Genomic DNA, 18,483 nt, shown 5'->3' on the forward strand with positions numbered 1-18,483 from the left:
CTCAGACCCATAAATGTGCCCAGGTCAGTCCTGACCCCTCAGATTCTGAAGGAAAAGATGGCCCAGTGTGAATGAACTACACATCCAGGTCCTGCCCTAAACTCTTTATAAACATTAACTCCATTCATCCTCATGACACGCTTGACATGGGTGCCATAATCACCCCATGTGACAGATGACGAAAATGAGGAACTAAGAGGTCTAATTATTTATCCAGTCCGGGTGTGGTGGCTCACACCTATAATCCCAGCACTTTGGGAGGATGAGGTGGAAGACTGCTTGAGGCCCGGAGTTTGAGACAACCCTGGGCAACATGGCAAGACCCCATCCCTACAAAAGATTAGCTGAGCCTGATGGCTGCACCTGTAGTCTCAGCTACTCAGGAGACTGAGGCAGGAGGATCACTTGAACCCGGGACTTTGAGGCTGCCAGTGAGCTGTGATCATGCCATGGCACTCCAGCCAGGGTGACAGAGAGACACTGTCTCCAAAAAGAAAAATAAATTCAAAATATATTAATTAAAAAAATAAAAATTAAAAAATATTTGTCCCAAAGCTCACAGCTAGTCAGTTAGTGGCACAGCCAGGCTCTAAACCCAGCCCATCCTGCCCCAGAGTCCTGCCCCAAACCCTCTCACTGGACTGACCTCCAGCCAAGAGGAAAGCTCCTTAACTTGGCATTCAAGGTCTCCCACCTCAACCCTTGCCTTTCTCAGAACCAGTGCCCTGACAGAGGAGAACACACAACGTTCTCTCTCCTGCCTCCCACCCTGGGCCTTTGCGCATGCTTGGTCTCTGCCAGGATCACCACCCTGTACAGCCTGGTACTTGGCAGCCTGAGTCCCAGCACTGCCTGTATCAGCTCTGTGGCCCAGTCTTGCTCCCCTAAGAGCTCCTGAATGATGGTGGACTTACAGGAGGTTATCAAGAAATGATGCTACGCCTGGCCTGCAGAAAATGCTGTGTAAATGGCAGAAGTCATGTGCACCCATCTGCCAAGTCTGGCCCAGCTCAGATGCTCTCCTTCCCGGAGGTCTTCACTGATTCCCTGGGCAGAGGTGATGCTGCATCCCCCAAACCCTGCTGGTGCCTTGCTGGTACAGCCTCTGCACCCTAGACCTTTTTTTTTTTTTTTTTTTTTTTTTCCTTCCTTCCTTCCTTCCTTCCTTCCTTCCTTCCTTCCTTCCTTCCTTCCTTCCTTCCTTCTTTCCCTCTTCCTTTCCTTTCCGTTCCTTTCCGTTCCTTTCCTTTCCTTTTCCTTTCTTTTCTTTTCTTTTTTGAGACAAGGTCTCATTCTATTGCCGAGGCTGGAGTGCAGTGGCACAACCACAGCTCACTGCAGCCTTGACCTTCCTAAACTCAGGTGATCCTCTGACCTCAGCCTCCAGAGTAGCTGGGACTACAGATACACGCCACCATGCCATGCTAATTTTTTAACTTTTTTGTAGAGACAGGGTTTCACCATGTTGCCCGAGCTACACCCTAGATGGTAGGAGTAGGTATTTTTGTAGCCATCATTCTGCACACCAGGGTTTCTCAGTTTCAACACTACTGATGCGTGGGACTGGATTATGTTATTGTGGGGGCTTGTCCTGCGCACTGTCTGCAGGTACTGCCAAACGTCTCCTGGGGACAAATCGCCTCTCGATGAGAACCACTGGCCTCAGCTGTTGAGGGCAGGGAGTGTGGGTCTCACACCTGTGCCACCCCTATGGGCCTAGCCCAGTGCCTAGCCCAGATCCGGTGGGTGAATGGGTGTTGAATCCAGCATCAGTGTGTGTCTGGGTCTCCAGAAAGTTCTGGAGAGAGGCCTCTAGGTCTCAGATTAGAAAGGGCAGCAAGTTCCCTGGGGTTCACCCAGGTCCTCCTGGATGTTTCTCGGTGGCCTCCAGAGGAAGGCCTTTCCCTCTAGGATGGTGTCCTGGCCGGGCCCTGCCCAGCAGGCGTGGTTACCTGGATCCAGCGGTCGTTGCGGTTCTCGGCCTGTGGGCAGATGGTCAGCTTGCAGCCGGCCTTCCTGGCCAGTTCTGCCACCGCATCCACAAAACACGTGTTGTTCCTCACACTATGGAGAAGCCCAGGGAGGAGGGGCTCAGGATGGAGCCGGGGCCTGGGGGCCAGAGGAGCCACCCACTGCCCCAAGACTTACCGGCACACATACACCTCTAGGGGCGGCAGGGTGCTGGGTGTCATGATCCAGGGTGCCACTCGGAACACCACAGTGTCAGTGAAGATAGGGGATGCCGAGAAATCCTGCAGGGGCAGACCAGGGGAGAAAGAGCTGGACTTGGAGTCCAGAGGCCTGGGGGGACTCTGAGTCCACCACTGAGGTCTGTAAGAAAGCCTCTTGCTTCTCTGCAAGACAGAAATGAACCAGAGGGGGGGCCAAGAAGTCCGGGGTCTTTCACACCAGTGGTGCCTGGTAGACTTACTAGGAATGGAGCCCTCCCCACCGCCCTTTATTATTATTATTTTTTGGAGACAGAGTCTTACTTTGTTGCCCAGGCTGTAGAGTGCAGTGGGGTGATCATGGCTCACTGCAACCTCAACCCCCCTGGGTTCAGGTGATCCTCCCACCTCGGCCTCCCAAGTAGCTGGGACTATAGGTGCACAACACTATGCCTCACTAATTTTTTTTTTTTTTGGTAGAGATGGGGTTTCACCATGTTGCCCACTCTGGTCCTGAGTGGACCCCCTCTTGAAACCCCTCTGTCCCTACCTCGTTGGAGTCATCCAGCAGAGTGACATGGAAGGAGATGAGTCCTGTGAAGCCGGCATCGGGGAAGGACAGGCCTTCCACGAAGAAGCGCTCCTCGTCCCCATGGAAGCGGGGTACCTCGTAGGACACCTTGTCTTGGCCCAGCACATGCCTATAGGCCTCACAGACATCCTCAGGACCTGGAAGGGGAGGGAAGGGGTGGCTGTGACTCCCTGTGGGCCCAGGGAGCATGAGTATGAGGGACACAGGAAGAGGTCTGCAGCCTCACCAAAAATTCCAAGTCCTCCAACAACTCCATCCTTTCACCTCCACTGGCAAAGGAGAGGACAGGTAATACACAGTGGGGACACGGCTGGGGGAAAGGATCTTCCTTTCTAAGACTGGTGCTCATGTCTTTTTGCAGTGCAATTTGGCAGCATCCAACAAAGTAATGCTTACCCCTAGCCCAGCAATTCCACTACTAGGTATCTTTCCTACAAAAATACATCTCCAGGCTGGGCACGGTGGCTGATGCCTGTAATCACAGCACTTTGGGAGGCCGAGGGTGGTGGATCACCTGAAGTTAGGAGTTCAAGACCAGCCTGCTAACATGGTGAAACCCTGTCTCTACTAAAAATACAAAAATTAGCCGGGCAGTGGTGGTGCACACCTATAATCCCAGCTACTCAGGAGGCTTAGGCAGGAGGATCACTTGAACCCGGAGGAGGAGGTTGCAGTGAGCCGAGATCACACCACTGCACTCCAGCCTGGGCACGGAGCGAGACTCCGTCTCAAAAAAAACCAAAAAACAAAACAACAAACAAACAATAAAAGGTACAAATTCACATAATATTTCTGTACAAGAGTGCTCGATATTCATTAATTCATCAAATATTTACTGTGCAACTACAGTGCACCCATGGGGCATGGTTCTGGACTTGAACAAAGCCCCTGACCTCAAGCAACCTGCATTGTTATAAAATCAAAACACTGCAAACCACTATGATGTTCAGAGAACTGTGTAAGTCACAGCACCTCTATGCTTAGGAATATTATACAGCAGTGGAAAAGAATGAAGTGGAGCTCAATAAATACCAGGAAAGACGTGTGGGATTATTATTCGATGAAAGAAGCCGGTTGGAAAGCAGCATATGGACACATGCCGGAGAGCATGTATAATAAAGTTGGGAAGTGCACAACCCAACTCGTTAACAGTGAGAGTCAGATTTAGGCCAGGTGTGGTGTCTCTCGTCTATAATCCTAGTACTTTGGGAGGTCAAAGCGGGTGGATTGCTTGAGCCCAGGAGTTCAGGACCAGTCTGGGCAGCATGGTGAAACCCTGTCTTTACCAAAAAAAAAAACAAAAAAAAAAAAAAACAAAAATTAGCAGGGTGTGGTGGTACATGCCTGTAGTCCCAGTTACTTGGGAGGCTAAGGTGGAAGGACTGCTTGAGCCTGAAAGGTAGAGGCTGCAGCGAGCTGAGATCACGCCACTGCACTCCAGCCTGGGCAACAGAGCAAGACCTTGACTCAAATAAATAAATAAATAAATAAATAAACAAATAAATACAATAAAAAAGTCAGATTTAGAGACAGGGTAGAGAACTCTCAGGTTTCATTTTCTATACTTCCATATTGTCTTTATTTTAAAAATCGTCATTATTTTAAAAATGTCATTGTCATTATTTAAAAAATAAGTGGCTGGGCGTGGTCGCTCACGCCTGTAATCCCAGCACTTTGGGAGGCTAAGGTGGGTGGATCACGAGGTCAGGAGATCGAGACCATCCTGGCTAAGACAATGAAAACCCGTCTCTACTAAAAATACAAAAAATTAGCTGGGGGTGATGGCACATGCCTGTAGTCACAGCTACTTGGGAGGCTGAGGCAGGAAAATCGCCAGAACCTGGAAGGTGGAGGTTGCAGTGAGCCAAGATCGCACCACTGTACTCCAGCCATAGCGACAGAGCAAGACTCCGTCAAAAAAAAAAAAAAAAAAAAAAAAAAAAAAGCATCTTATTACTTGTATACATTTTTACTCTCTCAAAGGCATTTAGATTCTTACTTTATTTCTTGTGATTTTGGCACTGTGACTATGTAAAACAGCAGCTATCTATATCTGGGGGGGAATACAAACTGAATTAATTAGGGGTGAAATCTATGGTGTTTGGGGTTAGTTTTACAATACTTCAGCGAGACAGACAAAACAGTGATAATTGTTTAATCTGAGTGACAGGCACGTGGGGATTCATGGGCCTGCTTTTTGTGTATGTTTGAAATTTTTGCTAAGAATTTCTACATATGCTTAAAATGTATTTGAAAAGTTCATTCATCCAATAAAATGACATCAGACCAGGTGCTGTGCTGGGGGCACCAGTTCGTCAGTTCCAAAGCCCCCACTTCTGACTGTTCTTACTGTGACTCGCCACCCACCAGGGCATCTCCCAGAGTGTGAGCAGGACCTGCCCATGGCCCAAGGCAGGAAGACGAGGTTCCCTGGCAGGCAACCTGGCAACAGGGCACAGACGGCAAGGGGGAGTAGCACAAACTCACCGCAGACATGGAAGACCTGTGACCGTTCGGCATCATAGCTGGTGGTGTGGAGGACAAGTTTGTGGTCGTCAAAGAGGGCTGCAGGGCCCTGCGTCCGCAGGACCATGACAGACATATCTTCCAGGTCTGTGAAGCCAGACAGAGTGGTAGTGACTCAGGGGAGTCCTGGCCACTGGCCCCTTCCTCTGCTGCCTCGCTCCCTCCCCTGGTCAGTGGGTATCAAGACCTGGGTCTCCCAGCCCCAGCTTTGTGAAAACCCTGGAAGCCATCAAGAACAAACCACGAAGACATCTATGCTCTCCTGGACTCATGTTTCCTCAATTGCCCAGAGAAACATGAAGTGTGGCATAGCCAGGCGGTGTCTGACACGCAACAGGTGCTCCAGAGAAGTGAGGAGGGTAAGGCCATGGGGGTATTTCGCAGGTGAGGGTTCTGGTCTCCGTCCCAGCATCCCTCCCTGTGACACGGTACAAGCCCCTCCCTTCCGGAGCCCGAGCATCCCCATCTCCAATGGTGCCCACTTCAGAAGGCAGCCATGGGCTTCTTCCATGGACAGCACCTAGCACACCCTGGAATATTGCAGCTCATTCTCCATGGGGCTGGAATTCAGGACAGATGGGCTTAGCAAGAGGTGGGGTGTCACAGAAATGCAGGCCAGAGGTGCAGAAGGAGGAGGCCCAGATTTGGGTTTGAGAGGGGAGGCCCTGGATCAGACACCATCTTCAGGGAGTATCCTGGCTTCTGAGTCTCAGCATCCTCATCTCTAAATTGGAGTGATGATACCGTCCCACTTGGATGATTCAACGAGAATTTGGGGAAAGGGCCTGGCACACAGTAGATGCTCAAACAATGCTAGCATCCTCTGCTCCCCTGGAGGAAGAGAATGGCTAAGTGGCTCATTTCCAGAGCTTCTGCCCTGGCATGTGAGTGCCTGCTGGCACTAGAGACACTAGGGAGGGGCAGCTGCCAGCCTGAGATGGGTTTTGAGGAGCATTGAGGAGTATCTGGAGGCTGGCGCTCTCCCCTGGACTCTGGCCTCAGAGTCCCGTGGGTGGGTTGGAACTCCCAAGGGGTAACTGAGCAGTGACCCTGGACACCTGGGGACTCAGGCTGCCCTGGCCTCACCTTGCAGGCAGCGCACGTGCTCGTCGCAGTTGTCCTGGACACCACAGCTTGGATCATCACGGTCACAGTTCACCAGCAAGATGCCACCATACCCCCTGGGCCCCCAGACCCACTGCCGCTGCCAATGGCAAAACATAGCCAGTGGTGAGGGCTCAGATGAGACCTGTGCCTCCCTGCCCTGGAACCCCAGCCTGGCCTGTAACCACCCGACCCTGTGAGGTTAGGTCCACGTTCTCGAAACACCTTCTCAAGACATGGCAATGGCAATGGCTCTCTATTGCCCATACCATCCAGTCCAAAGCGCAGAGCTGTCTTTCATGGCTGGCTGTGATGGGCCTTCAGCCAACATCCTCTTTCTCAATAGGCAACCTCCCGATTATAGGACCACATGCCTTACTCTGTGCTCATTCCTCCATTAAACCCTCCTTAGTTTTGCTTCTGCCATTCCCTGCACCTGGAATGCCATCCCTCCTGCATCCCTTCAGAGCCCAGTTCAAGGGCACGTCCCTCCAGGAAGCCTTCCTCTCCTGCCCAGCCCACCTCAACTTTCTCCTTTAACTCCCAGGGCACCAAGTCCCAACGCAATTCAGTCCCAAGTTCTTCAACAGTTTCATATTTGGTTTCTCTTCTCACCTAGGTCAGGATCAGCACATTATGAACTGTGAGCCAAATCAGGCCCGCTGCCTGTTTGTATAAATAAAGTTTTATTGGCACACAGTCACATCCATCTGTTTGTGTATTAACTGTGGCTGCTTTCGCACTATCATGGCAGAATTGAGACCATATGGCCCACAAAGCCTAAAATACTTGCTATGTGGCTTTTCATGGAAAGAGTTTGCCCACTCCTGACCTAGATTATGAGTCCAGAAGGTCTTGATCCCACAAACCAAGGCCTAGCTCAGGGCTGGGTACCTCCATGCCTGATAATTCCTGGTGATGATTTTTCTCCTGGTGAAAGAAGATCCCTAGCCATGCCTGGTTTCTGTTTGTGGCTCCCTTGGCCTCAGCATCAGCTGGGAGGCAGGGGGATATCTGTAATGGCCTCACCCTTCTTAACCCAACCGAGAGCAAGCTCCAACTGCACTCCCGCTTCCTGGGCCCAGGCAGAGATGCTTACCTTATCTACAAAGGTCCTGTCCTGCCTTCCTTCACAGTTCAGGTTGCAATCCAGAGAGATGTCTGTAAGAGGAGGCGGAGGGTAAGTCACTACAAGGTTCCCAGGAGCCCAGGGCAGGCCTTGATCTCAGGGCTTGTCTGGGGCTGGGCAAAGGCAAGTCATTTCCAAGGAGACACCATGCAAGAGGTGAGGGCATCTGCACCCTCTGGGCTGGGGAAAGAGGCCTGAGGCAAGAAGCAGGGTCACAGCAAAGGCCCAAGACAAATGCTGCCCCCTCTAGGAAGCCTTCCCTGACCACTTCCTATCTGCATCCTTGCAGCCCTTGCAGTCCCAGGCACGCCCTGAACTGAGCCCAGGTCTCCAGGAACATTCTTGTCTATATAAAGCCGCCTCATCTCCTTGGAATGGGGTAGCAAACCTGGACTTCGGTGTCAAACAGATGTGAACACGAACCCTGATTCTGCCACCTACTGACTGTGTGTCCTCTCTGAGCCACTCACAGTCCCCAAATCCCACCCCCATCCCACCTTCTTAACATTTATCCCTAGACACTGGGGGAGATTTCACAATGCAAATGGAGCATTCAAGAGGTCAGATCAATCTTCCTGCTCTGAAAAAAAAAGTAGTCTTCTTAGTTCTTAAAGAAGAAGCAGTGAGGAGCACGGAGGGAGAGAAAAAAGAATAAATTGGATAGGATTTTTTTTTTTTTTTCCGAGACAAGACAGGGTCTCTATTGCCCAGGCTGGAGTGCAGTGGCATGATCATGGCTCACTGCAACCTCTGCCTCCTGGGCTCAAGTGATCCTCCCACTTCAGCCTCCTGAGTGCTGGGACTACTGGTGCATGCCACCATGACCACCTAATTTTTGTATCTTTCATACAGACAGGATTTCACCATGTTTCCTAGGCTGGTCTTGAACTCCTGGGCTCGAGTGATCCACCCACCCCAGCCTCCCAAAGTGCTGGGATTACAAGTATGAGCCACCACGCGTGGCCTGAAATGATTTTTAAACTTGTGAAAAGATATTCAACCACCATGCAACAAGTGGATAAATCTCATAAACATAACATGGGGCAAAAGACACCCAACACAAAAGAATATACATGATATGACTGCATCCGTAGAAAATCAGATGGTAAAATTAGACCATGTTATTTGGGTATGCATATTCAGGAGATAAAACCATAAGGAAAAGCAAGAAAATACTTATCACAAGATAGTGGTTACCTGTAGGGGAAGGAGGAAGTTATGATCAGAGAGGGGACATTGAGGGGGACTTTGGGGTGCTGGTAGTGTTTTATTTCTTGGGCTACTCTTGGGTTTATTTCCTGGGCTATTCTTCAGTTTGCTTTGCAATTATTCGTGTGTGTGTGTGTGTGTGTGTTCATATTTTTTATACACATATGTATGTAAAATAAAGCTTTATGTACTTTTCTGTCTATGTTGTTTTCCAATGATCATGTGTGTATGTATTTGGGCTGCAGATGGGGAATGCCCAACCTCACTCCTAACTAAAGAAAGGCAAAGTAAAACAACGGTGAGATGCCAACTGATTGGCAAAAAGGGAAAAAGTTGATAATGCAGTGTTGGCAAAGCATATATGCAGTTGGCAGACATGTATACTGATACAGTGTTTTTGGAGAGCAATTTGGCAATATCTATCAAGTTAAAAAATACAGATTCTCTATAACCTAGAAGTTCTGCTTCTAAAAAATGCCTCCTACAGATAAAGCATTTTCAATTTCTTTGCTAATTGCTTCACAAGTGTGTGAGCCAAAGCAAACTCCCACCCACTCCTTTGTAAGGAGTTTCCCAGCTTCACCACCTTGGCAATGCTCAGTTAGGCATCTTTTAATTTGGGTTTTGATCACTGGGGCTTTCTCTTCTGTAAATTGCTTATTCACGTTTTTGCCCATTTCTATTATTTTTGTCCTTTTCTTATTGATTGGAGTTCTTCATATTCTATATGCACCAAGTCAGCCATATGCATTGCAGATTTCTTCTCCTAGTTCATAGTTTGGCTTTTTACTTGTCGTCTGTTGCACATAAATTTTTAATTTTAATACAGTCTAATTTAGCAATCTTTCCCCTTATGATCTTTGCACTTTCATTTTGCCTTGTTAAAGAAAATCTTTACTATCTTGAGGGTACAAAGATATTCTTTTCTAAAAACTTTACAATTTTGATTTTCACCTTAAGATTTTTAACTGACTTGAAATTTATTTTTGAGTATGGTGTGAGGTAGGGTTCCAAGTTCATTTATTGCCACACAAGCATGGGTCTGTCTCTGGGTTCTTTTATTTGCTCCATTGCTCTATACCAATTTCACAATGCCTCAAATACTATAGCTTGAAAAAAAAGTCTTGATATTTGGAATTGTGTATCCCTCCACCTTGTTCTTCACCAAAATCATCTTAGCTATTCTTGACCTTTGCTCCTCCATACAAGTTTTAGGATCAGCTCTGTAAAGTTATAGTAAAAAGCCATGTTGGGGCTGGGTACAGTGGCTCACGCCTGTAATCCCAGCACTTTGGGAGCCTGAGGTCAGGAGTTCAAGACCAGCCTGGCCAACACAGCGAAACCCCGTCTCTACTACAAATACAAAAGTAGCTGGGCGTGAAGGCATGCGCCTGTAATTGCAGCTACTCAGGAGGCTGAGGTAGGAGAATCATTTGAACCTGGGAGGCGGAGGTTGCAGTGAGCTGATATTGTGCCACTGCACTCCAGCCTGGGCAACAAGAGCGAAACTCTATCAAAAAAAAAAAAAAGCCATGTTGGAATTTCTATGGGAATTGCATTGAATTTAGACTGTCTGATACTGTCACAGAGCTCTAATATTTCTTATGTTTTTTCATTTGTTTGTTTTATTCTTTTTTCTCTTTGGGTTTCAATTTGGGTAACTTTTATTCACTTATCTTCAAGTTCACTGATTCTTTCCTCAGCTGTGTCAGGTCTACTGGTGAAACCTTCAAAAGCATTTTTAAAATCTCCATTATTATGGTTTTTATTTCTAGCATTTCCATTTGACTCTTTCTTAACAATTTTCTTCTCTGTTGAAATTCCCTATCTGTTCATGCATGTTGTCCACCTTTTCTACTAGAACTCTTAACATATTAATCACAATTACTTTGCATGCCCTGTCTGATAGCTCCAACATCTGAATCATCTTGCATGGAGTTTATATATCCATTTGTGGAGGCTTAGCAGAAAAACTTTAAGCTGGCAAAAGCAAGGTCCAGTTTCATGTCTATAGTATGCTTCAATTTGCTTACAAAATAGTAGGGATATACAGGTATGTATGTGCCTTCATATATAAGCACAGCATATCTCTAGGAAAATGCTGGGTTTGGGGAACTAGAAGTCTTGAGTTGGAGGGAAGGAGGTTTAATTTTCAATGTACACTCTTTTGTACTGTTTGAATTTTTAAAATGTGCCCTTGGCCACACCATCAACATGGCCCCCAACTTACCAACACAGGTGAGGTAGAGCACCGCATAGGCCAGGGGCAGAGGCTTGTGGCTGGAGTGGTAGGAAATCTGAACCTGTGGAGAGTTGGGCACAGAGTGATACCAGCAGAAGCCAAGAGCTCCCACCCCAAAAGATAGTTCTCGGGGATCTGGTAAGGAGGGGAAGGGGCTCCAGGAACCTTGCCCTTTCTTTAACCTCCTCTGTGCCATTTATTTTTCTGTGTCTCGGTTGGCATATCTGTAAATGGGAGTTATTTGTAAGAGCTTCTCTAGAGACTTGGGTCCCAGTCCCTCCAATAACCTACTCCGTGATTTTTGATAAGCTCTTACTCCTCTTTGGGTCTCAGTTTTGCCATTTGTAAAATAAAGGGTTTGGACTGGACAGGGTTTAGGGCCACTCTCCAAGCCAACATTCTTGTCTGTGGGACTCAGGCCTGGGCTTGAGCCTGGAACCTCTGGGCACTCTATGACCTTGGCCAAGGCCTCTCACCTCTCTGAGCCACCTCAGTTTTCTCATCTGCAAAATGGGAAAAGGTCTCTACCTCTATAGGTCTCTACCTCAGAGGCTTGCAGTGCAGCATGGAGATGATAAATGTAAAAGACTGAGTCCATAGGAAGTGCCCAAGAAATACCAGCTACTGTTATCAGTGGGCAGATGGCATCTGGTGGGGTGGGGGTGGTTAAATGCAGGGATCTGGGGTCAGATGGCCTGGACCCAGATTCTGGATCCTCCACTTTTGAATATCCCAGGAAAAGTTACTGATCTTCTCTGGGCCTCAATTTCCTCAACTGTAAAGTGGGGATAATAATAGTTCCTACCCCTTAGGACTAATTAGAGGCTGTGAAGATGAAAGGAGTCATGCATGGGGCATGTGCAGCTCGGTGCCCGGCCCACAGTGAGCACCCAAGAACTGTTACAGGATGAGGATGAAGATGGCGAGGATGATATTTGGTTGGAGGCAGACGAATCCAAGGCATCCAAGTTCCCTTTAAAGCATGACCCTCCTGTTGGGGTGTTCCCTCCTGATGTGGGTCTCTCAACTCTCTGCTTCTGATGTTTGAATTTCAGCCAGAGGGAAGAATCTTGCAGGGGCCACTCACCTCCTTAGTCCTGGGAACCCCTAAATCCTGCAATTACTGACCCCCACGTGTCAATCACCAGCAGTGATGCTTGCCTCAAACATACAGTTACTGGGATCCTGGCCAAAGGCCAGATTGGGAGCAGGGGTATATGGCAGGCAGGGGGAAGAGTAGGAGAGACTCTGAACTTCCTCCATCCCACCAGCCATCATGGCCAAGGAATTCAAGGAGGGGGGTACCCACACCATCCCCAGTTCAACTGGCACCAAGGTGGGGCCCCTCACAGACTGGCCGGTCCTCTTGCACTGCCTCTGAGACTCTGTCCTGACTCTCACCAACTCTGCCACTCGCTAGATCATGTGACTTCAGGAAAGCCACGCCCCCTTCTCCGTCTTAGTTTTCTTGCCTGTTAAATGGGTTCACTGGGTCCTGCACCATGTGCCTCACGGAGTTCAGTGGAGAGGCTCAATTCAGATGCATGGCTGGGAACAGAGGTGGGGGTGATGGAGGGAGACTGCCTCCAGGGGTCAGGCAGGTCTGCACTGAATTCTAGCTCTCCTGACCATTAGTATGTGGTCCAGGGACAGTTACTCTGAACCTCAGTTGTCAGTTGTCCCATCTGTGAAATGGGCATCAGTCCCCTGCCTCTCTGGGCTGCTGTGAGGGCCGGATGAGGTCACGGTTGCCCAGTGCCTGGCACGTGGTCAGTGTTCCTTAAAGGGCCAGTTTCTGAAACATTGCTTCTGACATGGAGTGGATCCCACTACTCCCACCCTCCAAGTCCTGGTCCCCATCAGCCCTTGAAGTGAACATGACTTGTGCCAAGCTTAAAGGCCACCCATTTCTCCCATGTGTTAAATGTCCCCTACCCTGCAAAAAGGGTCAGGAAGAGAGCAGCTTAAGGACAGCAAAGCACCTTGGGGAAATGTCACCTAGGAAGGGGGTCTCCCCAGGCACTGGTGTCCCTCCCCTGTCCCTGCCTTCTTTTTTTAATTCAAAGTGGCAGAGATCCCCTAATCAACCCTCAGCCTACATATGGGGAAACTGAGACCCAACTCCGCAGAACTGGGACAACTCCTTCTCCAGGGGGTCTTGGGAAGCAAGAGAAGGAGCAACACTGGCTCCTGTGGCACTCCGCAGCAGTGATAGGACGCAGGGGGTCTGATTACTCCATTTCACAGATGACAGACAGAGGTCCCGAGGGGTGATACAGCTTTCCAAGGACACATGGTATGTGTCTGTAACTTGCAGAGCTGGGATTCAAAACCAGCAGCATGGCTCCAAGGCCAGGCACTTACCCACTGTGCTGCCCTGCGCTCTAGAGAAAGAGAATGTTGGGCCCTCCTACAGCTAGACAGCTGCCTCCCCCGCAACCTCTCCCCTCCCCACCAGGGACCAGCTCACGTGGCTGTCGTTGAGGTCATTGCTGGGGGAGTTCATGACCACGATGATCTCCAAAGTCGCGTCAAAGCGCCATCGCCTGGTGTCTGCACGCTCCCGGCCCCTCTCCATGTTGGGAGAGATGTAGACGTCCACTCCAGGCGTCCCATAGACCTCGAACATCTCTGTGCCCTCAGGCACTGACCTGGGCAGGACAGACAGCCATGGGCGGTGCTGAAGGAGGTGTGTTTTGCTCAGATGTTTGAGCTTTGGCTCAAGCCCTGCTTCCTCTAGGAAGCCTTCCTTGGCCACCCAGGCCCCTCAGATCCTCACAGCAAGTTCCCAGGAGTCAAGCCTGGACCCCACACAAACATATACACAGTCAGCCAGGTGTGATGACTCACTCCTTTAATCCTAGTACTTTGGGAAGCTGAGGCGGACAGATCACTTGAGGTCAGGCACTTTGGGAAGCCGAGGCAGGCGGATCACTTGAGGTCGAGACCAGCCTGGCCAACATGGTGAAACCCCATCTCTACTAAAAGTACAAAAAATTATCCGGGCGTAGTGGCATGCGCCTGTAATCCCAGCTACTGGGGAGGCTGAGGTAGGAGAATCGCTTGAATCCAGGAAGCAGAGGTTGCAGTGAGCCAAGATTGCACCACTGCACTCCAGCCTGGGCAACAGAGCAAGACCCGGTTTCAAAACAAAACAAAACACATACACATAGTCTGACGTTCTAAGCCCCTGTGTTAATGTCGTTAACATTTCCCTCGTGAGTTTCTTTACCACCCACCAGAATGGCGAGCTCCTCAGAAGTCAGAACCCAGCCGTGTGCTGGATAAATCCCCGGGGCAGGGCTGGGCACGAAGAGCTCAGTGAACACCAGTCAGTGGTGGGTGGAGCCCCTTACAGTTCTGAGAGCTTTAAAAAGAGCAATTCTCACTCCAGATCCCATCACATGTCTCCTTAGTGGGTGGGAAGATATCCTTGGATTCTTCCCTGGGAAGGGAATTCAATCTGGTTGAGTGCCCGCTGCATGGCAGGCCCCTGGCACACACAGCTCCCTCCACTCTTACAAGCTGTAAGGTGAGCAACATCATCCCCATTTAACATATTAGCAACTGAGGCTCAAGGAGGCCTAGGGACAAGCCTGAGGTTGCATCAAATGGTAGAGCCAGGTGTGCACCAGGTCTGACTCCAAGCCCCTGCTATTCCACGGCCCTGCAGTGTCACCCGGGAAACTTGGCCGGATTTGGTCAGACAACGAGGCACTAATTGCAGGTTTAAAATATCTGTGATGTTACCTGGCCCTGAAATTGCATTTCCCTCGTTCCTGCTAGTCTGGAGTTCCTCGCTGGAAACCAGCCTGTGCATCCTTTGACTGTGGGGTGCCCACTGTGCACTCAGATACTGCCTGGCTGGGCCGATCCACCCACTGCTCTCCCCACTGCCCCAGAGCTGTTGATCCCACTGGGGAGCTGAGGACCAACATTGTCCAGGGGAGCCAGATGGGGCTCAGGGCCACAGAATTACAGCTTAGTGGGAACCCATGTAGGGAGAGGCCACTGTGAGTTGGAGGGCTTCCTGGAGGAAGCGGCACGCACCCTCCTGGGGGATAACAGTGACTGACATTTGTTGAGCTCATGCTCTGTGCCAGCCCATCATGCAATCCTCCCAATAACCCTAGAAGGGAGGCACCATCTATTACTGTCTCCCATTATACAGATGGGAAAGCCGAGGTTAAGTAACTTGCCCAAGGTCTGTGGTGGGGCTTGGATCCAAACCCAGCCATGTGGCTCCTCAGTCGACAGTCTTGCCCACCACCTCCCCAGGAGTAGTAAAAACAATACTGTTAGACGAAAAGCCCCCAGCCTCTGCGCCCTTACCACAGCAGGCCTGGCCAAGCCTTTCTGTACACTAGCTCATCTGATCCTCACTGCAGTCCCAGGATGAGATCATTACTCCTGTTTACACATGGGGAAACGAGGCTCGGGATACATACAGGACTCCCCGAGTTTTCACAGCTGGCCACTCCCCCCATTTCCCATTTTCCTTTGGAGTAAGGCAGACCTCCCCAAAAACACCCTCTTCACTCTCCACCAACATGATTCTGATACATCTCAAAGCAGCTTTTTTATAAAAAGGGAAATAAACCAAGCCCAAGCTTCTCTCCATCAGGCGGGTCCCACTCTGGTGTCCGGGTCCCTGTCAGGTGTCCTCACCAGGTGGGAGGGACAGACACACCTGTTTCTCCTCCTAGGCAGGGCTGCCAGACTTAGCAAATAAAAATACAGAATGCTCAGCTGGACTTGGGTTTCGAATAAACAGTCAATCATTGTTTGGAACTCCCATGAAATATCTGGGATATACTTATACTAAAAAATGACTAATTATTGATCTGAAATTCAATTTTAACTAGGCATCTTTTATTTTATCTGGCAACCCTACTCCCAAAGGCTGTAATTTCCAGGGCTGGTGGAGCCCTCTGGCCCGTTCTGCCCTGGGCAGCGCCCCACAGGGAAAATGGCAGACCCAGGTAGAGAGGCATGAAGACACAGAGACAGAGAGATAGGGACAGAGAGACTTGGAGAGACACAGCGAGATGGAGAGTCAGAGACAGGGAGTCAGAAAGACAGACACAGGAAGACAAACCCAGGTAGGAAGAGCAGCCTCTCATACCCTCGGGAACACCCTCAGCCCCACTCCTGAGGCACCTGACTTCCACCTCCCAAGTAAGCCTTTTTTTTTTTTTTTTTGAGACAGAGTCTCACTCTGTCGCCCAGGCTAGAGTGCAGTGGCCAGGCTGGAGTGCAGTGGTGCAATCTTGGCTCACTGCAACCTCCACCTCCCAGGTTCAAGCAATTCTCATGCCTTAGGCTCCCAAGCAGCTGGGACAACAGAGCCCACCTCCGTGCCCAGCTAATTTTTGTATTTTCAGTAGAGACAGGATTTCACCATATTGGCCAGATTGGTTTTGAACTCCTGACCTCAAGTGATCCGCCTGCCTCAGCCTCCGAGCTGGGATTACAGGCATGAGCCACCATGCCTGGCTGAAGCCTGTAAACTTTTTATGGAACTCCCTCAACCCCAAAGCTGTTCCCTGGGCCCCGAGCGTCCATGGGCAAGGGCTGAGCGCCCTTGATGGTCCTTCTAGTATGAAAACCCCACTGAGTTCCCAGGCTCCAGCCCCTGGGGTGTGGGGTATTTCAGCCCAGCACCCTTGCCCCTCCATGTGCCAGGCTCTGTGTGAGATGCTGAGGGATTCCCAATGAAGATTCTCCCGTCCAGGAGGGTCCCCAGGGCCACGGTCTGAACAAGGGCTTCGCACAGAAGGTGAACAAGCTACAGCTGAGGTTGGGGAAGGGAGGGTCCACAGAAGTCGAGGGCTTGGGTGATGCTGGGACCAGAGTCAAGAATTAGGTTCTAGACCAGGCTGGGTCACACATCAGCCAGCTGAGCTTGACTAAATCACTTAGTCTCTCTGGGCCCATTAACCTCACCTATAAAGTGGGATAATGACACTTGGCCAACCTCATGGGCAATCATGAAACTCAAGTGTGATAATAGATGGGAAAGGCTTGGAACACCATTGGCCCAGGACAGGGAAGGGGTTATTAAAGTAAATGAGGGTGCAGGAAACGGGTCTGGAGGCAGGATGAGACAGTGGGCTGGGCAGCTGGGGCACGTTCCCCAGGGAAGGCACCAAGAGGAGACACAAGTAAGGGGAAGGTGTTTTCACCATGGAGCCTTAAGAGGTCTAGTTTAGACTCAGGTTATAATGAGCTTGTTTTCGTTTTATCCCTCTGTAATGGGGAGCCAGCGATGGTTCTTGATCAGGAGGGGCAACATGATGAAGCCGTGGTGAGGTACTTGAGCCCGTGGTCCTGGGGCCAGGCAACTGGGTTCAAATCCCAGTCCCACCTCTCATTAGGTGTGTGACTTTGAGTGAGTGACTGCCTCCCTCAGCCGCAGCGTCTACATCTATCTGGTGGGGATGAGGAGAAGATGAAAGAAACCAGTGTGGGTAAAGCACTCAGGATAAGCAAAAGTCATGCCCTCATTTCACTGCTGGGGAAACTGAGGCCCAAAAGAGAAGCGACTAGAACGTAGGGCTGCTGACTCCCAGTCCAGTGCTCATGCCTGTCATGAAAACTGTGTGTTAGGAAAATGAAAGGGGCAGCTGCTGGGAGGAGATCCTGCATCAGGTACAGGAGGATCTAGCTTCCCATTTCCTAGAGAACAGGGGAAGTACCTGGAGCCTCACCTGGACAAAGTCCTTCCTCTCCAGGCCACCTTGAGCTGCCAGCATGGCTGAGTCGCCACATGCTGGCTTCTGGGTTTTCTAGGCAGTGCTTCTGGTCTAGCCCTGGGCTCAGGACCTTGGGGCCTCCCCTGCTGAGGCTTCCATACACAGGTCTGTCCAGGGCTCTCCCAGCCCCACACCCTCCCAGGCAGCCCGAGAACTCAATTGCTCCCATGGCACAGCCAGCCTAAGATGGTGAGTGGGGGGTAAAACATGGCAGGGTGGCCGACAGCATCAGTTTGCTGGGACTAAGGCTGTCTCTGGATACAGAATTTGCTGTGCTAAAACCTGCCAGGTTCCAGACAAACAGGAGCAGTTGGTCTCCCTAAAAGTAGCCAACCTCAGACCCACCTTATTGAAAATGTAGATTCTTACAGTGCTGCAGGCAGGGCCCTGGAACCTCATTTTAAGCCATTCTGATGTTCACTGACATCTGAGAATCACGGCTTAGAGTAGGTTGTCTTAGAAATGCTGGAGCCTGGTCCCTCCAGCGCGTGTAGAGTTGACTCAGTGTGAGCCCATCCCCTCGTGTATCACCCCCTTCAATGGTGAGGAGGAGGATGGGGCATTGGTGATGAAGGTATCCCCCACAGCCGTATGACATGTGTGCTATTATCCCCACTTTACAGATGAGAATACTGAGCCTTGGAGACGGCAGGTGATTTGCCCAAAGTCACACAGCTAGTAAAGGACAGAGCCAGGACTGACCGCCAGCTCTGTCCCCACTCCCCTGCAAACCCAAACCTACCTTCTCCCTTCATGGA

General features: G+C 50.1%; 1 protein-coding gene across 1 annotated transcript in view; it reads right to left on the bottom strand.

The window, feature by feature from the left end:
• Nucleotides 1-18,483, bottom strand: part of PADI3 (peptidyl arginine deiminase 3) — a 35,962-nt gene that overhangs the window by 12,146 nt on the left and 5,333 nt on the right. The window contains exons 2-9 of the mRNA XM_007980317.3: nucleotides 13,441-13,621; nucleotides 10,959-11,031; nucleotides 7,490-7,551; nucleotides 6,373-6,490; nucleotides 5,248-5,373; nucleotides 2,719-2,897; nucleotides 2,149-2,252; nucleotides 1,953-2,064 (exon numbers count right to left, since the gene is read on the bottom strand). Of these exons, the coding sequence (XP_007978508.3) occupies nucleotides 1,953-2,064; nucleotides 2,149-2,252; nucleotides 2,719-2,897; nucleotides 5,248-5,373; nucleotides 6,373-6,490; nucleotides 7,490-7,551; nucleotides 10,959-11,031; nucleotides 13,441-13,621 (955 nt within the window). The remainder of the gene's footprint in view (nucleotides 1-1,952; nucleotides 2,065-2,148; nucleotides 2,253-2,718; nucleotides 2,898-5,247; nucleotides 5,374-6,372; nucleotides 6,491-7,489; nucleotides 7,552-10,958; nucleotides 11,032-13,440; nucleotides 13,622-18,483) is intronic.

The sequence above is a fragment of the Chlorocebus sabaeus genome, chromosome 20, assembly GCF_047675955.1.
Source record: "Chlorocebus sabaeus isolate Y175 chromosome 20, mChlSab1.0.hap1, whole genome shotgun sequence".
NCBI classification, from domain to species: Eukaryota; Metazoa; Chordata; class Mammalia; order Primates; family Cercopithecidae; genus Chlorocebus; species Chlorocebus sabaeus.